This window comes from Macrobrachium rosenbergii, chromosome 2 (assembly GCF_040412425.1).
Source record: "Macrobrachium rosenbergii isolate ZJJX-2024 chromosome 2, ASM4041242v1, whole genome shotgun sequence".
NCBI lineage: Eukaryota > Metazoa > Arthropoda > Malacostraca > Decapoda > Palaemonidae > Macrobrachium > Macrobrachium rosenbergii.
In genome coordinates this window covers 32,109,884-32,134,883 of record NC_089742.1, presented here as the reverse complement: position 1 = coordinate 32,134,883, position 25,000 = coordinate 32,109,884, and the positions used below count along the sequence as shown (strand labels likewise).

Below are 25,000 nucleotides of genomic sequence, written 5' to 3'. Positions count from 1 at the left end.
TTTATAAAGATCTACACTCACTCACATAAGTATCCAGAATAACCTTCCGTAACCTTAATTCAAATAATTTTCTTTTGTTTTCTTTTTGTTTTTTAACAGGTGTTGCAAGAACAAATGCGATGGAACCACCTGCGACAAAGGCAAAGGATATTGCTCTTCCACTGGAAGCTGCAAGACTGGATATAGCCCCAGCAAAACTGCAACCTGCCAAGGCTTCAATTGTACTTGTTGTATCCAGTAGGATACCTCTCTACCAGTTCTTGTGCTGCCCTGACCACAATTCCAGGTGCTGTTACCAAGGGAGTAAGTACGTCAGCCTGTTCAAAATGTCCTCTTGAGAATCACCTTTCTTTCACTATGATTGCTCTCTGCCTTTTCTTCCCCAGGCAGTCACTTTGGCCTCGGCCCTCTTTCCTGCCCAACTTCTTCAACAGCTTCAGGCTCCAAAGATGATTACGCCCTGGAAGGGGATAGAGACGTCTGTGCACCTAACACGGTGTCCTGTAGGGGCATTACTTAAGATTCTTTTCAGCATCTGTTTTGCGCCTAGCTGCAACCACTTTCTTCTTTTTATTGCAACTTCGTTCATGTTAACTTTCTTCCATCTTGTTTTCCACCCTCTCCTAGCAATTGTTTAGTAATGGAACTGCGAGGTTTTCCTCCTGTTACACCTCTAAAACTTTTTACTTTCCGTTCCCCTTTCAGCTCTGAATGACCTCATAGGTCCTCGAGCTTGGCCTTTGGCCTAAATTTTATAGTCCATTCCAAAGACGTTTTATTGCAATTACAATAAAAATTAGATAAATCATTGGTCAAAATGCCCTCCTGAATTTCAATGGATTTTAGTGGAAGTATAAGAAAAGAAATGATTCAAGCAGGAAAATTACAGGTCTGGATTCAATCATAACCACCTATATATATATATATATATATATATATATATATATATATATATATATATATATATATATATATATATATATATATATATATATATATATATATATATATATATATATATACATATATATACATATATACATATATATATATACATATATATATATATATATATATATATATATATATATATATATATATATATATATATATATATATATATATATATATATATATATATATATATATATATATATATATATATATATATATATATATATATATATATATATATATATATATGTGTGTTGTTGTGTACCCTGCATGTAAATAAACACACACAAACACAAACAAACAAACAGAGAGACAAAGAGGAGAGAAAAGGGATAATAATTAATATCATTTGGTTTTTAGGTGCTCATGTGATATCATTTTCACCTTTTTTCTCATTTCAGAAGTCATCAATATAGCAGTGGTGTGTTCTGTTGACCCAATGCCAACAGAAAAAGACAAGTAAGAACAACAGCACCAACAACAACAGGATAAATAAAAGGAAAAAAAGCTTCCTTGGTATAATTGTTTTTACTGTTATGTTTTTCTTCACTGGCACATTGAACTTCCTTCATGTAGAACTGAAAGATGTAGAAAATTATTATTATTATTATTATTATTATTATTATTATTATTATTATTATTATTATTATTATTATTATTATTATTATTATTATTAGGAACATCTATTGCACTTCCTTTACAAGAACAAAATCGTATCAAAGAAATATTATTATTTCATTATTCATTCTGTTAACAATGAATGAATGTAACAGTTCTCCTGAAAACTAGAGTTTATTCCCACCTTCCATTTTCTTTAATCTATCACCTGCTATAGGAGTGGAGTGTCACAGTTTGACTATTGCACAATGATCATTTATAAGTTTATTTAATATCAACATGGCGTTGCAGCAACAATATTCCTGAACACCGAAATTAGACAGCTTGATGAAATATATACAAAAGGAAAGTAACAATTTCTTAGAGAAACTGCATGCATGCAATCCACGCATGCATTACATAAATTCTCTAATTCATTGTTTAAAATATCATTTATACGTTTTTGTTTATTTAGCAAAACAAATTTATCAAGAAAAAGAATATAACAATTACAGAGGAATACAAATAGACCAAATGCCCTATAATAGCAATTAAGTGGTCTCAGTTATGTAATCATGGTATTTCTAAGACAATTTATGACATTTCTTTATTTATGTGTTTAAATAACTTGATTGGCTTTATATTTGATTGGCTTTATACCTTTATACCTGAGTAAATAAAACTTGATTGGCTTTATACCTGCTTCCAACTGGAGGTATTTTATTACCCTTCCTAATTAATGCATAATCTCAAAGCTAAATTTCATTTGGAATGTTATGCATTCATAATTGTATACACAACAAATTCTTTCCCATTCACTCTCACTCTCTAATGACTGGAGGGGTGACCAGTAACGACTGTCAGGTGACATTAACGCAAAACCTCTATGTGGATGGCTAGCAACTGTCCAAAAATCTGTGGATGCATTCACGTGGTATACTCATACCAGGCTCAAGCTTTTGTATTCATTCATAATTAAGGGCACTCGTCCACGAGATGATAACAGACCAAGGAAGAGAAATTAAACATTTCACTGTCATGGCATATCAACTGTCAGCAAAAGGGGTAGAGAAATCTCATAACAGAGAGGTCGTGAATTTGCTTCGACAAGTAATTGAGAGGAATGTGAACCAGTGGGTGAACTGGCTGTTTACAGAGGAATTGGCCATAAACACGGCGTATAATACATTAGTTAAGGGTACGTCCCACTGTTTGGTGTCCTGCCAATACCCAGCTTGCATTCACGTATCAAGTCACGAACCCACGCATGAGACGGAAATTAGTAGTTGGAACTTTGCAGAGTACTATTTGTGCAATGTCCTGAGCCTAAAGATTGTGGGCATGATGAAAGTCAGGAGGTCGCTAACCAGCCCAGCGAGCACGAAGCTAAGTACCTTTCGAATGTTCAAAAGATACATATCTGCTAATGTCAACCATCATTTTGTTTGGCTCCACATTTGCAGTGGTGCAAATGTAAATTGGGTGCCAATTTATCAGGGACCGTGATTGTTGTAAGGTAAAAACATAGTTCCCAAACAAGCACCGCTGCAGTCCTCATGTGGTCATAATAAAGCAGTCCAACAGCATTCACCCTGGTACCCAAAAATGTGAGGCAGCGCTGTGTTGGGTGTATAAAATCTAGTCATATGAGGTTTCATGTTCCTCTCCCAGATAATTTTGAAGCAAGAACCTTCTCTCACCCAACCAGCGTTTTCGTTAGTTTTACCTGCAGACTACAGTGCCCAAGGAAAACACCAAAAGACAGCAGAATGGGACTTATCCTCCAACATCCCAGTCAGGAGCTTTAGACGGCCTCATGTAAAGATTTTACTTTAAATATGCTAGGCACTATGGAGGAGGAAGATTTCTGATACACCTTTTGAGAGGCCGACGAGGTGGACATGGCAAACAATTGCCTATTCAACGAGAGGACATCGCCCTGGATGAAGACAACGTCGAAAACGACGTCAACGAGGAAGCTGGACGACACCGGCCCTGGGACTGATGAAGCAAAGGGTTGTTGCAAGAAAAACCCCTTGTCATCCTCAGACACAAATGAGGGCTGGTGGGGGAGTGGTTGGAGCGAGGAGGCAACCGACATGATACAAGTGGCACTGCATACAAGGACAAGGCAAAGGTGTGCAGGGCATTTGAGGAGAAGGGCGGTCACTTGATCCTCCTGTGTCAGGCACTGACCTCCGGACCTGGTTTAAACCCCTCAGTACCCAACTTTGGACGCCTCACAGTGGAAAAAAGTGGTCAGGGGCCAGCAGACAACTGACGACTGTGAGAGTGGATACTGAACGTCGTCCACTTCCTCAAGCCTCACATCATCCGAAGAAAGGAAGCCTGTTTTGATGGTATGTCTTATTTTATTGTTTCTTTGTTTAGTAAATTAGTGACTGAAACTTTATTGCATAGTTTATTTAATTAATGAAACCACAACGCAGTCATTCACAGTACATTTATTTACATTTCTCAACATGTTCCATCTCCCTACAGTCTGCTGCAGCTGTTTGCAAAAACCCTCCTGCCCATCTTGTCAGCTCCCTGTCTTCCTGTTGGCATTTTGGCACACTAACCCCTGACGATGAACTGAGGGACCTGAAGAAGCAGCAGTGAAAATGCCTGACCCACACAGGTCGGATTGACCAATTAAACCCAAGCATAATGGGAGGGCAACTATGGTGTGTATAAAACTGTGTATTTGAACAAGATGGCACTGAAGGTGGAGTCGGTTGGGAGGTGACCAAAACTAAAGAGGGCATAAGGTGATGACCCTTGCCAGCTTTACCCCACACCCAAGCAAATATGTGTGGGATATGCAAGTGGCCTTCAGTTCCCCTCCTGCTACGACTGGAACATTTCATGTGAGGGTGGCAAAAACGATGATAATGGAAAATTAGGTGATGCTGCTGCACGTCTGTCCCACCTGGAGTGACGTCCACACGGGACTTTAAAATCTGACATTAGTTTGCCATGGTTCGTGAGGCGTGAGGGAAGTAAATCAATGTTTTCGGTAGTTATGAAAGGATATTAGAGTTTTTATATATATCCTATTTCTGCTTTTTATATCCTGTTTTATAAATATGAATATTCTTCATATATATAAAATATATATAATGTTATATATATTATTTGATATGATAGCATTATTAATACCATCCCTCTGCCAGTGCCATATATTTAATAGAAAAATTAAAACAAATTTTTATTACCTAATCTATTTTATATTTTTATTTTTCATTTGATGGTTAATGTAATATTTTAATTTTTGTCAAAGTATTTAATTGATTGTAAATTTCAATGTATATATCAGTATTAGTATAAATAATAAAACATTTAACTGAAAAATAACTTTTATTCAATGTACAAAAAACATACAAGTGTAAGTCTAAGAATAATAACACAAATAAGACATATCTTCAAAAAAATATATAGTTGAAAATTAACCATTCAAGGAAAATGATTAAAACATAAGTACTGACAATGTCATATCAAAATAACATATAATTGAACAATAACTGTTATAAATGAACTCAAAAATATCAGTAATTAAAATTAATTTAAGAATAATAACAAATAAGACATATGCAAAATAAGATTTAATTGATAACAAAACTCTTAACACTAAAATAAAAATCATAGTACAAAATATACTAATAATAACAATACAATCTATTATTTTTGAACTTTCCAAAATCGTAACAAACTTGATTTTCTAAGAAAACACAAATAAGACATAATCTTTCAAAAATGCCTTAAATACAAATGAAAATAAACAGTACGGACATGAAAAAATAAGATTTTCGACATACAAAGTAACAAATAAGGAAGAAATAAATTTAACAAATATTAAAATTGTCAAACATAAAAATGAGAAACTTCACACCAGGCGATCTTTCTTTTTTTCGCCTTTCTAAATCGTCGTGATTGACTTTCTAGAGAAACTTCACGCCAGGCGATCTTTCTTTTGCCTTTATAAAACCATCAAGCAATCTCCTAACAGCTTTTTGATAAAGAGAAACATCTCTTTCAGTTTTGTAGGCAAAATAGTATCCCAGAAAAACCTGAAATACTATAATGATTAATGCCGAATTCTATTATCTGTCAATTTTGCTAAGATGTTTTGTTACTTTATTTTTGTCAACAACTCAGTCATGGGTAATGAACAACCCTATCACACACTCATACCAAGTGTAAGCTTGGATGAAAAGAGCTGACTTAAGACTTATATTCAAAAAGACTTGAATGAATAAGATAATTTTCTACGTGGCATTGTAAAATGCCAAAATATTTTTATCATGATTCTCGTTTCATTTTTATCTATATATTTCGCAAAGGACCTGAGAATTTTTGCGCGAATGGCAATGTGTCACAGTGAGGCCACTAGGGTAACTGAGTAGCTGACTTACATAGCAACCAAAGCAGCTGCTATTCCATAATACAAATTTGTATCTCCTCTTAGGGAATACTGACAATGAAGGAGAATTTCTTCGTTTCATTTCCAAATCCTGATTCTTTGGTTTTTTCTCCTAACATTAGCAGTTACGACTTGGACCATCGACGGATGGTCTCTTTGTTGTTAACTTTCTCACAAGTTATAATTTAACAGAGAACTTTCGCTTTACAACTGATCCCTGATCCTCTTTTCCTGCGGAGAGCAACCAGATTTGCTGGAGAGCAGCAGCGATATGCAATAAATGTTCCACGCTGTCGAACTTCTAAGTTCCAGAGGTCTTTTGTTCCTCACACCATTCGAGTGTGGCACTCTCTCCCTAAGATGTCGTGCAATCAGAACTTCAAGTTTTCAATCGAAGATACAATGCATTAGTACCCTATAACAATTCACCTCGTGTTTTGCTAATTTATTTATATTGTTATCTGTTTATATCAATGTGCTGATTTATCTTTTTTTTTTTTCCAAACACTGATTTCTTCTTTCTGTATTTCCTTTTATGTCCTTTAACCTCTTTCAAAGATTGGAGCTCGTATTCCAAGTCAGTGCCCCTGTAGGCTTGTTTCATATAAATAGAGGGTTATCTTCCAAATAATAATAATAATAATAATAATAATAATAATAATAATAATAATAATAATAATAATAATAATAATAATAATAATAATAATAATAATAATAATAATAATTCTTTGAAAACTTGAATTTCAAGTTAATTGCCTCTATGAGCTTGTTACATATAGAATAGGGTTAATTTCCTGAAATAATAATAATAATAATAATAATAATAATAATAATAATAATAATAATAATAATAATAATAATAATAATAATAATAATAATAATATTCTTTGAAAAAAAGCTTGAATTTCAAGTCAATAGCCTCTGTGGGCTTGTTACATATGAATAGGGTTAATTTTTAATAATAATAATAATAATAATAATAATAATAATAATAATAATAATAATAATAATAATAATAATAATAATAATAATAATAATAATAATAATAAAGCTTGAATTTCAAGTCAATAATAATAATAATGTAATTTGCTTAATTAAATATGAATAAGGTTCATTTTCTGAATAATAATAATAATAATAATAATAATAATAATAATAATAATAATAATAATAATAATAATAATAATAATAATAATAATAATAATAATAATTCTTTGAAAGCTTGAATTTTAATCATTTTTACTGAGGGCTAATGTTATATATGAATATAATAATTTTTAATAATAATAATAATAATAATAATAATAATAATAATAATAATAATAATAATAATAATAATAATAATAATAATAATAATAATAATAATAATAATAATAATAATAATAATTTTAATTAACAATGAAAAGCTTGAATTTTAAGTTAATTGCCACTGTGGTCTTTATTACATATGAATAGGGTTCATTTTCTGAATAATAATAATAATAATAATAATAATAATAATAATAATAATATAATAATAATAATAATAATAATAATAATAATAATAATGACTTGTGCTTCTTTAACCGTATCCCATTTTTTTGTCCATTTTTTTTAATTATGCATGATTATTTACTTGGAAAGAGAAGTAATTATTCAATTCGGTCTCTTACCCTTTTCAGTGATAAAAATCTCGAGTTTTCCTCTCTTCTTGTTTCTTTGTCTCTTTATTCATTTTTCCGAAGCCTGCATATTCATCACAAAATTGATGAACAATTTATTTATAAATATAATCGCATTTTAATACCATCCCTCTGCCATTGCCACGCTTCAGAAAAGTGAAAAGGATTATTTCTAGTGCTGAATTTATTTTGGTAGGATTCCTTTGCAGTAGATGGATTAATATCCTTAATTTGGGCAGAGCGTAATTTCATTGCCTGGAAATCAGTTTCTGTAATAATAAAGATGTTTGAATTTTAGGGCGCCATGCCGTAGAGAAATGTACTATATATATATATATATATATATATATATATATATATATATATATATATATATATATATATATATATATATATATATATATATATATATATATATATATATATATATATATATATATATATATATATATATATATATATATATATATATATATATATTATATAATATATATATATTATAATGATTGGATTATATCCCTTGTTTTGATATAGAATATAAATAGACGATAATATATCCATTCTCCTATAGTGCATCAAGATTTCTAATATATTTCAATAATAGTCATTATTAGTTTAAGAACTGGATATGCATTTTAATGTTTATAACAAAATTAGAGTTATTTTTTAGCTTTTTTTTTAAAATCCTCAAATGAGATTAAGTTCATACACAAATGTACAAAGTGTCCGGGGTAAGTGCAATACGTATACATGAGTATTGTATTAGGACTCTAGTGGTTATTTTTTTTCGTAATAGGTTTCTGTTTGTGAGAAGAATCAATCTGTTGACACGGATTTCACTTTAATGAATATATAAAAGTAAATATATATTTTATATATTTTCAGTTTAAAAATTTTATAAATTTGATTACACATAACATAAAAATTTTTATAAACGACGAAAGTCAATTAAGAACAAAGTGATAGCACTTCACTGGGTCAACAGGTGTCCGGTGTTTTTTTATCAATAAAATCATCAAAATTCAAAGTATCAAGGACTTACAAAAATTGTATTAGGTCTAGTCGTTATATACCTGATTTCTAATAAAGAATCAACAAACCTACAAGTTTAATAGCTCATTTATTTGAATTGATAACACTAACATAAAAGTTTTACATTTTCATTCGTTAATTATAAGCCTGAACGTTATAAACATGTGTATAACATGTTTAACTGTAAAATATATACTATATATATATATATACAATATATATATATATTTATATATATTTCACGTATAAAGTATATATTATATATATATATATATATATATATATATATATATATATACCTATATATATACATACATTTGATATATATGATATAAATATATTTATAATTCATTTTCATTTTTATCATATATATATTACATATAACACACATTATAAACGATACATTACTGTAAATATATATATATATATATATATATATATATATATATATATATATATATATATATATATATATATATATATATATATATATATATATATATATATATATATATATATATATATGTATAACTATCTCATAGTCAATTCATCATAACATAGATAAACCTGCTACTGTCTGACGAAATTTTAAAGAATTTCTGAAGCCTGACATATATGTTTAGTAGATTCTAGCATAAGAATTAAATATTCCAATCCTGATTAGTCAACCTCCTCGAACACTTAGGTAAAAATCATTTTAAATTCTCGGCCCACATAGTTTCAGTCGTGAACAACACAAAGCAAGCTTTCTTTTTTTCATTTCTACAGTCGTCGACCGATTTTCGAAAGTAACTTGACACAAGGACAGCTTTCTTTTTGCCTCTCTAAAATCGCCGTGATTGATTTTCTAAAGCAACGACACCATATCATTTTTCCTTTTGTCTTTCTAAAATCGTTGTGATTTATTTTCTAAAGCAATGGCACAATATCTTCTTTCCTTTTGTCTTCTATAATCATTGTGATTTATTTTCTAAAGCAACGACACCATATCATCTTTCCTTTTGTCTTTCTGAAATCGTTCCGATTGTTTTTCTTAAGCAACGACACCAAATCATCTTTCCTTTTGTCTTTCTAAAATCGTCGTGATTGATTTTCTAAAGCAACGACACCATATCATCTTTCCTTTTGTCTTTCTAAAATCGTTATGATTGATTTTCTAAAGCAACGACACCATATAATCTTTCCTTTTGTCTTTCTAAAATCGTTGTGATTGATTTTCTAAAGCAACGACACCATATCATCTTTCCTTTTGTCTTTCTAAAATCGTTGTGATTGATTTTCTTTATCATCTTTCCTTTTGTCTTTCTAAAATCGTTGTGATTGATTTTCTAAAGCAACGACACCATATCATCTTTCCTTTTGTCTTTCTAAAATCGTTGTGATTGATTTTCTAAAGCAACGACACCATATCATCTTTCCTTTTGTCTTTCTAAAATCGTTGCGATTGTTTTTCTTAAGCAACGACACCATATCATCTTTCCTTTTGTCTTTCTAAAATCGTCGTGTTTGATTTTCTAAAGCAACGACACCATATCATCTTTCCTTTTGTCTTTCTAAAATTGTTATGATTAATTTTCTAACGCACCGACACCAAGTCATCTTTCTTTTTATCGTTCTAAAATCGTTGTGATTGATTTTCTAAAGCAACCTCACCATATCATCTTTCCTTTTGTTTTTCTAAAGTCGTTGTGATTGATATTCTTAAGCAACGACACCATATCATCTTTCCTTTTGTCTTTCTAAAATCGTTGTGATTGATATTCTTAAGCAACGACACCATATCATCTTTCCTTTTGTCTTTCTAAAATCGTCGTGACTTATTTTCTTAAGTAACGACACCATATCATCCTTCGCTTTGTCTTTCTAAAATAGTTGTGATTGATTTTCTAAAGCAACGACACCATATCATTTTTCCTTTTGTCTTTCTAAAATCGTTTCGATTGATTTTCTTAGACAACGACATCATATCATCTTTCCTTTTGCCTCGCTAAAATCGTCGTGATTGATTTTCTTAAGCAACGACACCATATAATCTTTCCTTTTACCTTGCTAAAATCGTCGTGATTGATTTTCTTAAGCAACGACACCATATCATCATTCCTTTTGTCTTTCTAAAATAGTTGTGATTGATTTTCTTAAGCAACTTAAAACCATATCATCTTTCCTTTTGTCTTTCTAAAATCGTCACGATTCATATTCTTAAGCAACTTGACATCAAGCAATCTCCCGACATCTCATTCAAATTATTAAGGAAAAATTATCCCAATAAAACCTGAAAAACTATAATGATTAATGCCGATTCCCCTCCATATGTCAATTTTGTTAAGATGTTTTGTCATTTGATTGTTTCTTAATAACTCAGTGGTTGATAGGGATCATCTCTGTCACACACTCGTGGCAGGTCTATTGCGGGTAAGAAGGGAACAGTTAAGAACTATATATGTAAAAACAAAAGACTGAAGACAATTTTCTGCTTGGCATTATAAAATGCCAAAATATGTTTATTATGCTTCTAAATTAATTGTTATTTATATATTTTTATATATCTTTACATATTAAGAATGGCAATGAGTCACAGTGATGCCAATAGTAAAATCAAGTGGTGGCCTTTCTTCGCAAACAAAACATGCAATTCCATGAATAATTCGGGACTCTCTGTAGGGAATCTTGACGCTGAAAGAGAATTTCTTCATTTCATTTCCAAATCTGGATTCAGAGTTTTCAGTGGGAAAATTTTCCAAAATTACTGCACAATCGAGAATGTGACTTTTTCATTATCATTCATAAAAGTTTCATAATAGCACGAGTCACTGAAATGGTGAAGAAATCCACAGTGGTGTGAATTATATATATATATATATATATATATATATATATATATATATATATATATATATATATATATATATATATATATATATATATATATATATATATATATATATATATATATATATATATATATATATATATATATATATATATATATATATATATATATATATATATATATATATATATATATATATATATATATATATATATATATATATATGTATATATAATATATATATATTAGAAAATATATACAAACGTTTGTATATATATTTCTAACACATATTTATTGACATTGTGGATTTCTTCACCATTATTATTATTATTATTATTATTATTATTATTATTATTATTATTATTATTATTATTATTATTATTATTATTATTGTAATTGTTTTCTTGTTGTTGTCGCAGTTCTTATCGTCAATGTGGTTGTTTATCATTCCTACCTATAATTACTACAATAGCTGTTGCTTTCTCATTGGCTGAGTACCATCGTCCTCCAGCCAATGAGAGGCTTCCGCAAGGTTGGCAAGCTCGCAACAGGCAATCGACCTCCTTTATAACTGCGAGCAGAGCTCCAAGCAGCCAGTCGAACTTGCAACGCCACTGCAGTTCAGCTTTTTGACTCCTCTCCGATTGAAGTGATATCTGTCGAGTAAGTCACTGTTTATGCTATGTATACCAAGTTCTTCATTTTTCATTTCATGTGATAACGCACTCAAAATAAGTCAAAGATTTCCATTCACTTCAAAAGATATCATTTTTGAGCTAGTTCTTTAGCCCTTCGTAAAAACTGACTTTGACATGAAAGAGTTACTGAAAAAATCAGTAATAATCATATATATATATATATATATATATATATATATATATATATATATATATATATATATATATATATATATATATATATATATATATATATATATATATATATATATATATATATATATATATATATATATATATATATATATATATATATATATATATATATATATATATATATATATATATATATATATATATATATATATATATATATATATATATATATATATATATATATATATATATATATATATATATATATATATATATATATATATATATATATATATATATATATATATATATATATATATATATATATATATATATATATATATATATATATGTATATATATATATATATATATATGTATATGTGTGTGTGTTTTTAACTTACCCACATAACAATTTCTTCCAAAGAACACAAGATATATGAAACGCTACCATGTATAAAAATCTTAACTTATAATCATTTGTTAAAGCCTAGCTTTTTATATTAATATGTTTTAATTATTTCCAGGTCCACAGACTCCTTAAAATGTTGGATACGTCACGAACATGGATCCTTTTGGCGATTGTCTTCGCATGGGAAATCCTCTGTGTGTAGATGTTAGTTATATCAAATATATACCGTATGTCTATTATATGTTATATATATATATATATATATATATATATATATATATATATATATATATATATATATATATATATAATATATATATATCAAGCAAATATTAACCTGCAAATGTCGTTTAATATATCCAGTTCATTCCCAGTGAGTCAGAGTTCGAATATCCGTTGTGACCATCTTTTATCATTTATAATTTCCTTTTGGCGATTTCTTCCCAAGGCAGAGTGAACTGGACATTAAACGAATTTGTAACTGATATTCAAATAGTGAGAATATTAGTGTATAAAATATATATATATATATATATATATATATATATATATATATATATATATATATATATATATATATATATATATATATATATATATATATATATAATATATTATGTATAAAATATATATATATATATATATATCCAGTATCATATATATTGTATATAATTTATATATATATATATATATATTATTATATATATATATCCATATATTATATATATATATATATATATATATATATATATATATATATATATATATATATATATATATATATATATATATATATATATATATATATATATATATATATATATATATATATATATATATATATATATATATATATATATATATATATATATATATATATATATATATATATATATATATATATATATATATATATATATATATATATATATATATATATATATATATATATATATATATATATATATATATATATATATATATATATATATATATATATATATATATATATATATATATATATATATATATATATATATATATATATATATATATATATATATATATATATATATATATATATATATATATATATATATGTGTGGATGTAATGTGTGTGTGTGTGTGTGTGTGTGTGTGTTTTGTATGTATGTATACTGGATACTTAATTTAACACTATGAATTTTCTTTTACGAAAAATTGTTACATACACAAGTCATTAGATGAAAATATGCTTTCTATTAGGTAACGCTATCCGTTTCTCTCGAATTCATTTTTATTAACTCAATCCCTATTTTATTTTACTTCGCAATTATGTTTCTGCTTCTTTGTAGCATCTGCCCATCACTTTTTTCGGTAGATTATAGTCTCTATTCTCTATTATGAATTTATTTTAATTTTTCCTTCTGTTTTTATTGTTTTATTTTCAGATAACTAAACCCAACGTCTGCTCAGTCTTTGAACCGGCTGTAAAGAATGGCAGTTCTCTGGCCAAGATCCCACCATCTTGTTGTGCCGACACCTCTAAGTGAGAATAATTAAGTGCTTTTTTTTCACTACTCTTCAAAGCCCGCCTGTACCTTCATTAGTCATGAGAGATATCTATAATAATAATAATAATAATAATAATAATAATAATAATAATAATAATAATAATAATAATAATAATAATAATAATAATTGTATAATAATAATAATTTCTAATCATAATTTTTGAAGCCTGAAATTTAAAGCCCCTTTGGTCTTGTTCCATATGAATATTGTCCATCTTCTGAATAATAATATAATAATAATAATACAAAACTTTAACAAATTTTGTTCATCGTTATTATATCAAAACTTGGGCACCCTAGGCTAATTTGCATAGGAATGCAATTAAAAAATTCATTTGCCAACATATGTAGATTATGCTTAGAAATTACAAAGAATTTTCCATTAGCTGATTAGGAGAAGGAGGTCATTTATGTTATTTTTTAGTTAAATCCATTAAGGGTGCCATATCACGTGACCTACATTAATAGATATTTGATGCACACGAATTCAGGTGTACAGGGTCGTCATATTACGTCCAAGCTGTTATCATTAATATGACGACGTATTCAAGGTCAGAAGGTCAGGATGTATAAATCTTAAAAACTCTGTAAATCTTTATCATAGTTTATTTTATTATATGTACATCTTAACAGCTGAGAGAAATTACAATAATGCCTTTTGAAGAGGAAACTTGAAGAAATTACTCAGCCTCTTTCCTCTAGTTTATCCATACAATTTCTTTTAACTGTATCTACGTTATTATCATTTTCTATCTAAAAATAAAGATAAAGCATTATTATAGTTAAAAAAAATTAAACGACTAAATTTGTCTTTATTTTCTTTTTTTCTTCCTGTAAAGCACTTGTCTTAGTAACCACAACGGCAAATGCCAGATGAAGTGGCTGACGGGATCGTGTGATTATACCACTAACGTTTGCTCTTCTCGGTGGTACTGTACTTGTTGTGGATGTGAGTATCCAATCCTCTTTTTGTGTATGGTTGTGAGCATTCAAGTCCTCTTTTTTTGTATGGTTGTGAGTATCCAAGCCCTTTTTGTATGGCTGTGACCTCCAAGCTTTTCTGTGTGTTGTGAGTGTTTCTTTTTTTGTGTGGTTGTAAGCATTTAAGTCCTTTTTTGAGTGGTTGTGAATATTCAAGTCTTTTTTAATGTATGGTTGGAATATTCAAGCCCTTTTCTTGTGTAGGCATTCAAGTCCTTTTTTGTGTATGGTTGTGGGTTTCAAGTCCATTTTAGTTTGGTTGTAGGCATTCAAGTCCTTTTTTGTGTGTGTTTGTGAGTATTTGGGTCTTTTTTTATGTGACTGAGGGTATTTAAGTTTTTTTGTATGGTTGTGGACACCTAAGTCCTTTTCAGTTTGGTTGTAGGCATTCAAGTCCTTATTTTTAGTTTGGTTGTGGGTATTCAAGTACTTATATAAATGTTTAAAGTAAGTATCTGAAAATACATATAATAAAGATTGCATTTCAAGTTACTTTTATTCCAAGTATACCGTTAAATGTAAATTAACAACACTACTGTTCTCGTTGTTGGCAGCATGCAATGAAACTAACACCAATAGCCAATGTAAACAGGCAGGAGGACGTTGCTCCAAAAATTGCACCTCCACCGAATACCATGCTGGGTGGATCTCTTGTCATCATGGATGCTGCAAGTGAGTTTATTTTTCTAAGAGGTAGTGTTCTAAAGATTAATGATATATATATATATATATATATATATATATATATATATATATATATATATATATATATATATATATATATATATATATATATATATATATATATATATATATATATATATATATATATATATATATATATATATATATATATATATATATATATATATATGTATGTATGTATGTATGTATGTATGTATGCTAACAATAAAAGTGAATTAGTCCCATTGCCTAAACGATACCCTGATTCCAGATCTTGCTTTAACATTTGTAAAGATCTACACTCACTCACATAAGTATTCAGAATAACCTTCCATAACTCTAATTCAAATAATTTTCTTATGTTTTCTTTTTGTTTTTTTTTTTAAATAGGTGTTGCAAGGACAAATGCGATGGAACCACCTGCGCCAAAGGCAAAGGATATTGCTCTCCCACTGGAGAATGCAGGACTGGATATCGCCCCAACACAAAGGAAACCTGCCAAGGCTTCAATTGTACTTGTTGTGTCCCGTAGGATACCTCTCTACCAGCTTCTTGTGCTGCCCTGACCACAATTCCAGATGCTGTTACCAAGGGAGTAAGTACGCCAGCATGTTCAAAATGCCCTCTTGAAAATCACCTTTCCTTCACTATCGTTGTTCTCTGCCTTTTCTTCCCCAGGCATTCGCTTTGGCCTCGGCCCACTTTCCTGCCCAACTTCCTCAACAACCTCAGGCTTCAAGGATGATTACATCCCTGGAGAGGGTAGTGCCATCAGAGCACCTAACACGGTGCCCTGTAGGGGCATTACTTGAAGACTCTTTACAGAGTCCCTTTTGCGCCTAGCTGCAACCACATTCTTTTTATTGCAACCTTCGTTCATGTTAACTTTCTTCCATCTTGTTTTCCACCCTCTCCTAGCAATTGTTTAGTAGTGCAACTGCTTTGAGGTTTTCCTCCTGTTACACCCCTAAAACTTTTTACTTTCAGTTTCCCATCAGCTCTGAATGACCTCATAGGTCCTCAAGCGTGGCCTTGGCCTAAATTTTATAGTCCATTCCAAAGATGTTTTATTGCAATTACAATAAAAATGAGATAAATCATTGGTCAAAATGCACTTCTGAATTTTAATGGATTTTAGTGGAAGTATAAAAAAGAAATTGTTCAAGTAGGGAAATTACAGGTCTGGATTCAATAATAACCACCTATATATATATATATATATATATATATATATATATATATATATATATATATATATATATATATATATATATATATATATATATATATATATGGCTATATATATATGTGTGTGTGTCCTGTGTTCAAATCCGTGCCGACTGTCATATATATCCGTGTACATATATATATAATCATATATATAATATATATATACTATACATATATAAACAAATATATATATAAAAACATAACAGACACCTCATATCTATATACCTATAGTTCTCCTATATAAAGGGGCTGGGATATATACATGTATATACATGTGTTTGTGTACCCAAACGTCAAAGTCCTTCGTTTGTGTACCTGCATGTAAATAAAAATACACCCACAAACAAACAAACAGAGAGACAAAGAGGAAAAGAAAGTGGATAATAATTAATATCATTTGGTTTTTAGGTGCTCATGTGATATCATTTTCACCTTTTTCTCATTTCAGAAGTCATCATGCAGCAGTGGTGTATTTCTGTTGACCCAATGCCAACAGAAAAAGACAAGTAAAACAACAGCAGCATACAACAACATATATAGGATATAAATAAAAGGAAAAGAAGCTTCCTTGGTATAATTGTTTTTACTGTTATGTTTTTCTTCACTAAACACATTGAACTTCAATCAAACAGAACAAAGATGAAAATTATTATTATTATTATTTGGTTTTATTATTATTATTATTATTATTTTCATTATTATTATGCATTAGCTGTTATTATTATTAATTAAAGACAAGTATTATTTTAGAACAGATATAAATAAAAGGAAAAGAAGCTTCCTATTTTTAAGATGTGAAAATCGTATTATTATTATTATTATTATTATTATTATTATTATTATTATTATTATTATTATTATTATTATTATTATTATTACCAGAACAAGTATTAAAGAAATACCATCTTTCAGTCATTCTGTTAACAATGAATGAGTAACAGTTTCCCCTGAAACTAGAGTTTATTCCCACCTTCCATTTTCTTTAATCTATCACTTGCTATAGGAGTGGAGTGTCACAGTTTGACTATTGCACAGTGATCATTTATAAGTTTATTTAACATCAAAGTGGCGTTGCAGCAACAATATTCCTGAACACCGAAATTAGACAGCTCGATAAAATATATTCAAAAGGAAAGTAACAATTTCTTAGAGAAACTGCATGCATGCAATCCACGCATACTTTACATAAATTCTCTAATTCATTGCTGTTAAAATATCATACCTATACGTTTTTGTTTATTTAGCAAAACAAATTTATCAACAAAAAGAATATAACAATTACAGAGGAATACAAATAGACCAAATGCCCTATAACAGCAATTAAGTGGTCTCAGTTGTATCCCCATCGTATTTCTAAGACAATTTATGACATTTCTTTATTTATGTGTTTATAAAAATTGATTGGCTTTATATTTGATTGGCTTTGTACTTGATTGGCTTTATACCTGAGTAAATAAAACTTGATTGGCTTTATACCTGCTTCCAACTGGAGGTATTTTATTACCCTTCCTAATTAATGCATAATCTCAAAGCTAAATTTCACTTGGAATGTTATGCATTCATAATTGTATACACCACAAATTCTTTCCCATTCACTACTCTGCTAATGACTGGAGGGGTGACTAATGACTGTCAAAACGCAAAACCTCACATATGTGACGCATGGGCATGAGGCTAGCAACTGCATCCCGAAAATCTGTGGATGCGTTCACGTGGTATACTCCTACCGGGCTCAAGCTTTGTATTCATTCATAATTAAGGGCACTCGTCCACGAGTGATAACAGACCAAGGAAGAGAAATTAAACATTTCACTGTCATGGCATATCAACTGTCAGCAAAAGGGGTGGAGAAATCTCATAACAGAGAGGTCGTGAATTTGCTTCGATAAGTAATTGGGAGGAATGTGAACCAGTGGGTGAATGGGCTGTTTACAGAGGAATTGGCCATAAACACGGCGTATAATACGTCAGTTAAGGGTACTTCCTGCTTTTTAGTGTCCGGCCAAGACCCAGCTTCATACATTCACGTATCAAGTCACGCATGCCCACGCATGAACAGAAATTAGTAGTTGGAAACAGCTTACTTGAGTACTACGAAAATGTCCTGTAATGCGTATTTAAGATTGTGGGCATGCGGGGCGGAGTCGGGAGGTCGCTACGCACCAGCCCAGCTTGCGTGGGAAGCCACGTACCTTTCGACATGTTCAAAAGATACATATCTGCTCATGTCAACCATCATTTTGTGGCTCCACATTCACAGGCGTGGTGCATATGTAGCGTGGGTGGCGTGCCTGCGGGCCGGTGATGTGTTGTACCACGCTGCTCTCCTGTTCCCAAAGGTAAAAACATAGTAAAATTCAGCACCGCGTGGGTCCTCATGTGGTGCGGAGCATACATGGCAACAGCACCACTCCCCTGGTACCCAAGAAAAGAGGCAGCGCTGTGTTGGGTGTATGAAACGATGCGCAGCATGTATGAGGCTTCAGTTCCTCTCCCAGACACGCAGCAGCAACACCTTCTCTCCGCACCCAACCAGCGCCTTTCGTTAGTAGGCCTGCAGACTACAGTGCCCAAGAAAACACCAAAAGACAGCAGAATGGGGCTTACAAACCTCCAACATCCCAGTCAGGAGCTGAGACGGCCTCTACAAAGAGACCATCTGCTACAGGCACCCCTGCAGGCGCCATGGAGGAGGAGGATGTGGTGATACACCTCGAAGAGGCCGACGAGGTGGACATGGCCAGATACAACAGCCTATTCAACGATGAGGACATCGCCCTGGATGAAGACAACGTCGATGACGACGTCAACGAGGAAGCTGCTGACGACACCGGCCCTGGGACTGATGAAGCAAAGGCGACATGCTGCAAGAAAAACCCTCTGTCATCCGCTCAGACACAAATGAGAGGCTGGTGGGGAGTGGTTGGAGCAGGAGGCAGAATTCATATACAATAAGGACATGACTGCATACAAGGACAAGGCAAAGGTGTGCGGGGCATTTGAGGAGAAGGGAGGTCACTTAATACTCCTGTGTCAGGCACTGACCTCCAGACCTGGTTTACCTCCCTCAGTACCCGCTTTGGACGCCTCACAGTGGAAAAAAAGTGGTCAGGGGGTCAGCAGACAACTGACTGACTGTGAGAGGCGGATACTGAAAGTCTTCCCTTCCTCAAGCCTCACATCATCCGACAAAGGAAGCCCAAGGTGTTTTGACTTCTGATGGTATGTCTTACTTTATTGTTTCTTTGTTTAGTAAATTAGTGACTGAAACTTTATTACATAGTTTATTTAATTAATGAAACCACAACCTTGTCATTCACAGTACATTTATTTACATTTACTCATACATGTTCCATCTCTTTACAGTCTGCTGCAGCTGTTTGCACCAACCCTCCTGCCCATGTTCCTGCCTTTGTTGATCCTGCCCCTTCTGATCCTGCTGGCATTGGCACACTAGTCCCCTGTTCGTTAGTGTTGCTGCAACAAGCTGAGTCAGCTCAGGAAAGGCAAGAGGGTGTCATAAAACCTGTGGCTGACCCAAATGGGGTCCTGGAATGATGTTATTTTGGTGGAATGCTCTGGAAAGGCTAGATGAACATATAATACTTGCCTACGACTGTGTGGATGTGGAGCCCAAGCTCAGGATGGCACTGAAGGTGGAGTTCAAGATCTCCGCCATACAGCGCTTTGTGAGGGCAACCAAAGAGGGCATCATGAGGCCCCAACGCCAGCTTATACCCCACACCCAAGCAGAAGCCCTTTGGGACGCTCCGCCTGTGGCCCCAGTTCCCCTTCCTGCTACGACTCCAACATACATGCTACTTAATGCTACACCTAGTGGTGGCATGACCCAGCCTCTCAACCTCACAGTGCAAATAGGTGGCGGTGCTGCACGTGCAACTGTCTGCACCTGGGTGACGTCCACACCCAGGGACCTTAACATTTCTCTGCCAACCAGCAGCTTCCTGGAGAGCCTCTCTATATATATATATTTCTATATATTTTTTATATATGTATATATATATATATATATATATATATATATATATATATATATATATATATATATATATATATATATATATTTATATATATATTTATATATTATATACTAGTTAATGTATATATATATATATATATATATATATTGTATATATATATCATATATAAAAGTATGAATGCAAACAGATATATTTATATTTATATTTTTTATATGTCATTGTATTAGTATTAATGTAAAACAATTTTTGTGTATTTGTCAATGTATTATAGTATTATTGTATGTTTCAATGTATATATCAGTATTAGTATAAATAATAAAATAACTGAAAAATAACTTTTATTCAATGTACTAAAACCTTCAAAGTAAAAAAAACTGAAGTAAGAATAATAACACAAATAAGACATATGCAAAAAAAAATATATAGTTGAAAATTAACTTACATTCAAGGAAAATGATTAAAACATAAGTACCACAATGTCATATGCAAAATAACATATAATTGAACAATAACTGTTATTCAATGAACTCAAAAAATATCAGTACCAAAATTTAAGAATAATTTCAAATAAGACATATGTAAAATAAGATTTAATTATAAACAAAACTCTTAACTAAAATAAATATAAGTGCCAAAATATACTAAGAATAACAACACAACTATTATTCTTGAACTGAAACATTTAAAAGTAACAAACTGAACTAAGAATAACACAAATAAGACATTGAAAAAAAAAATGCCTAAATACAAATGAAAATAAACAGTACGGACATGAAAAAATAAGGAAGTCGACATACAAAGTAACAAATAAGGAAGCGAAATAAATATAACAAATATAAAATCGCAAACATAAGAATGAGAAACTTCACACCAGGCCATCTTTCTTTTGCCTTTCTAAATCGTCGTGATTGACTTTCTAGAGAAACTTCACGCAGGACGGTCTTTCTTTTGCCTTTATAAAACCATCAAGCAATCTCCTGACAGCTTTTTGATAAGAGAAACATCTCTTTCAGTTTTGTAGGCAAAATAGTATCCCAGAAAAACCTGAAATACTATAATGATTAATGCCGAATCCTATTCATGTCAATTTTGCTAAGATGTTTTGTTACTTTATTTTTGTCAACAACTCAGTCATGGGTAAGGAACATCCTTGTCACACACTCATACCAAGTGTAAGCTTGGATGAAAAGAGCTGACTTAAGACTTATATTCAAAAAGACTTGAAATGAGTGAAGATAATTTTCTATGTGGCATTGTAAAATGCCAAAATATGTTTATCATGATTCTCGTTTCATTTTATCTATATATTTTGCAACGGACCTGAGAAGTTTGGCGCGAATGGTAATGAGTCACAGTGAGGCCACTAGGGTAACTGAGTAGCTGACTTACATAGCAATCAAAGCAGATGCTATTCCATAATACAAATTTGTATCTCCTCTTAGGGAATCCTGACAATGAAGGAGAATTTCTTCGTTTAATTTCCAAATCCTGATTCTTTGATTTTTTTCTCCTAACATTAGTAATTACGACTTGGACCATCGACGGATGGTCTCTTGTTGTCAACTTTTTCATAAGTTATAATTTAACAGAGAACTTTCGCTTTAAAACTGATCCCTGACCCTCTTTCCTGACCGCAGAGAGCAACCAGATTTGCTGGACAGCAGCAGCAATATGCAATAAATGTTCCACGCTGTCGAACTTCTAAGTTCCAGAGGTCTTTTGTTCCTCACACCGTTGGAGTGTGGCACTCTCTCCTGAGATGTCGTGCAATCAGAACTTCAAGTGTTCAATCAAAGATGCAATGCATTACTACCCTATAACAATTCACCTCGTGTTTTGCTAATTTATTTATATTGTTATCTGTTTATATCAATGTGCTGATTTATCTTTTTTTTCTTTTCCAAACACTGATTTCTTCTTTCTGTGATTTCCTTTTATGTTCTTTAACCTCTTTCAAAGATTGAGCTTGAATTTCAAGTCAGTGACCCTGTATGCTTCTTTCATATAAATAGAGGTTATCTTCTAAATAATAATAATAATAATAATAATAATAATAATAATAATAATAATAATAATAATAATAATAATAATAATAATAATAATTCTTTGAAAGATTGAATTTCAAGTTAATTGCGTAATATGAGCTTGTTACATTAATAGAATAGGTTAATTTTCTGAATAATAATAATAATAATAATAATAATAATAATAATAATAATAATAATAATAATAATAATAATATAATAATAATAATAATAATAATAATCAATAATTAATTTGTAGTTAAATTTCAAGTCAATAGCCGTTGTAAGCTTGTTACATATGAATAATTTTTTTGAATAATAATAATAATAATAATAATAATAATAATTCTTTGAAACTTGAATTTCAACAGTGGCCTCTGTGGGCTTGTTAAATATAAATAAGGTTCATTTTAATAATAATAATAATAATAATAATAATAATAATAATAATAATAATAATAATAATAATAATAATAATGATTCTTTGAAAGCTTGAATTTTAATCATTTGCCACTGGAGGGTTGTTATATATGAATAGGGCTCATTTTCTGAATAATAATAATAATATGTAATAATAATAATAATAATAATAATAATAATAATAATAATAATAATAATATTGGAGAAAAGGACAGTGTGCGGAATATTGAAAGTCTTTTTATTACAATATTCAATCAAGAAATCGATTAAGTCTGGGTTCAGGTTCTATTGTAGGTACAAATGAAGCATGTTTCGACCAGCTCGTTGGTCATCCTCTGAACGTGGTTGCAGGAGGTCTGAAGAAACAGGTGCTCGAGGTTGGTATTTATAGGAGGTCATGATCGGTGCTGAATTATGATTGGCTGCCGGGCATGTACCCTCGGGCGGAGCCTTCCATCAAGTTTTGTTTTCGTCTTGCGTGCGGCGGCGTTGTAGTGCTGAGGATGAAGAGAAGAATTTCGATCCTCGGATGCCGAATTTTGATTTGCTAAATGCGCTATGGGGATTGCCGGTGCATGTCTCCTGGCTGCCGTGGGAGGAGAAAGGTTTCTTGCGTAATGTTGAGTGTTGGTTTCTCCTTCCCAATGTGCAATGCTTCCAAGAAGGCGTGGCGGTGGTCAGTAATTGAATTACTTCGATGTTCGTGATTATGAAGTCCTTGCTATCCACTCTGGTTATGGACGGTCCTGGCATGATTAAAGATAGCCCTCTTGGAAGCATTGCACATTGGGAAGGAGAAAACCAACACTCAACATTTCGCAAGAAACCTTTCTCTCCCCCACGGCAGCCAGGAGACATGCACCGAGCGATCCCCATAGCGTGCGAGCAAATCAAAATCGGCATCGAGATCGAAATTCTTCTTCATCCCCTCAGCACTCAACGCCGCTTCGCACGCAAGGCGAAAAACAGAACGATGGGAAGGCTCCGCCCGGTATGCCCCGGGCAGCCAATCATAATTCAGCAACGATCGCGACCTCCTATAAATACCAGCCCGAGCACCTCGTTTCTTCAGACCTCCTGCAACCACGTCCAGAGGATGACCGCTGGTCAAAACATGTCGTGCTCGGCGGTACCTACAATAGAACCTGAACCCGAACGAACGATTTCTGATTGAATATTGTAATAAAAGACTTTTCAATATTCCGCACACTGTCCTTTTCCAACATGAATATCGGCCCAGTTACTGACTAACATCGCTGAGCCTGAAAAGCGAATCATAAGGGAGGGATAGAAAAGACACTATATAAGATAAATTCATAATACAGCCATCTTTTTAATAAGACCGGTTTAAAAGAGGGTCTACTCC

The 25,000-nt window shown here is 31.3% G+C and overlaps 2 protein-coding genes across 2 annotated transcripts in view; both read left to right on the top strand.

Annotated features, from left to right (window-relative positions):
- LOC136844882 (uncharacterized) overlaps positions 1 to 25,000 on the top strand; it is a 96,779-nt gene that overhangs the window by 2,083 nt on the left and 69,696 nt on the right. The window contains exon 4 of the mRNA XM_067114169.1: positions 100 to 303. Within this exon, the coding sequence (XP_066970270.1) occupies positions 100 to 303 (204 nt within the window). The remainder of the gene's footprint in view (positions 1 to 99; positions 304 to 25,000) is intronic.
- Positions 12,096 to 25,000, top strand: part of LOC136844887 (uncharacterized) — a 239,130-nt gene continuing 226,225 nt past the window's right edge. Inside the window, exon 1 of the mRNA XM_067114189.1 lies at positions 12,096 to 12,160. The gene's annotated coding sequence lies outside the window, so the exon portion shown is untranslated. The remainder of the gene's footprint in view (positions 12,161 to 25,000) is intronic.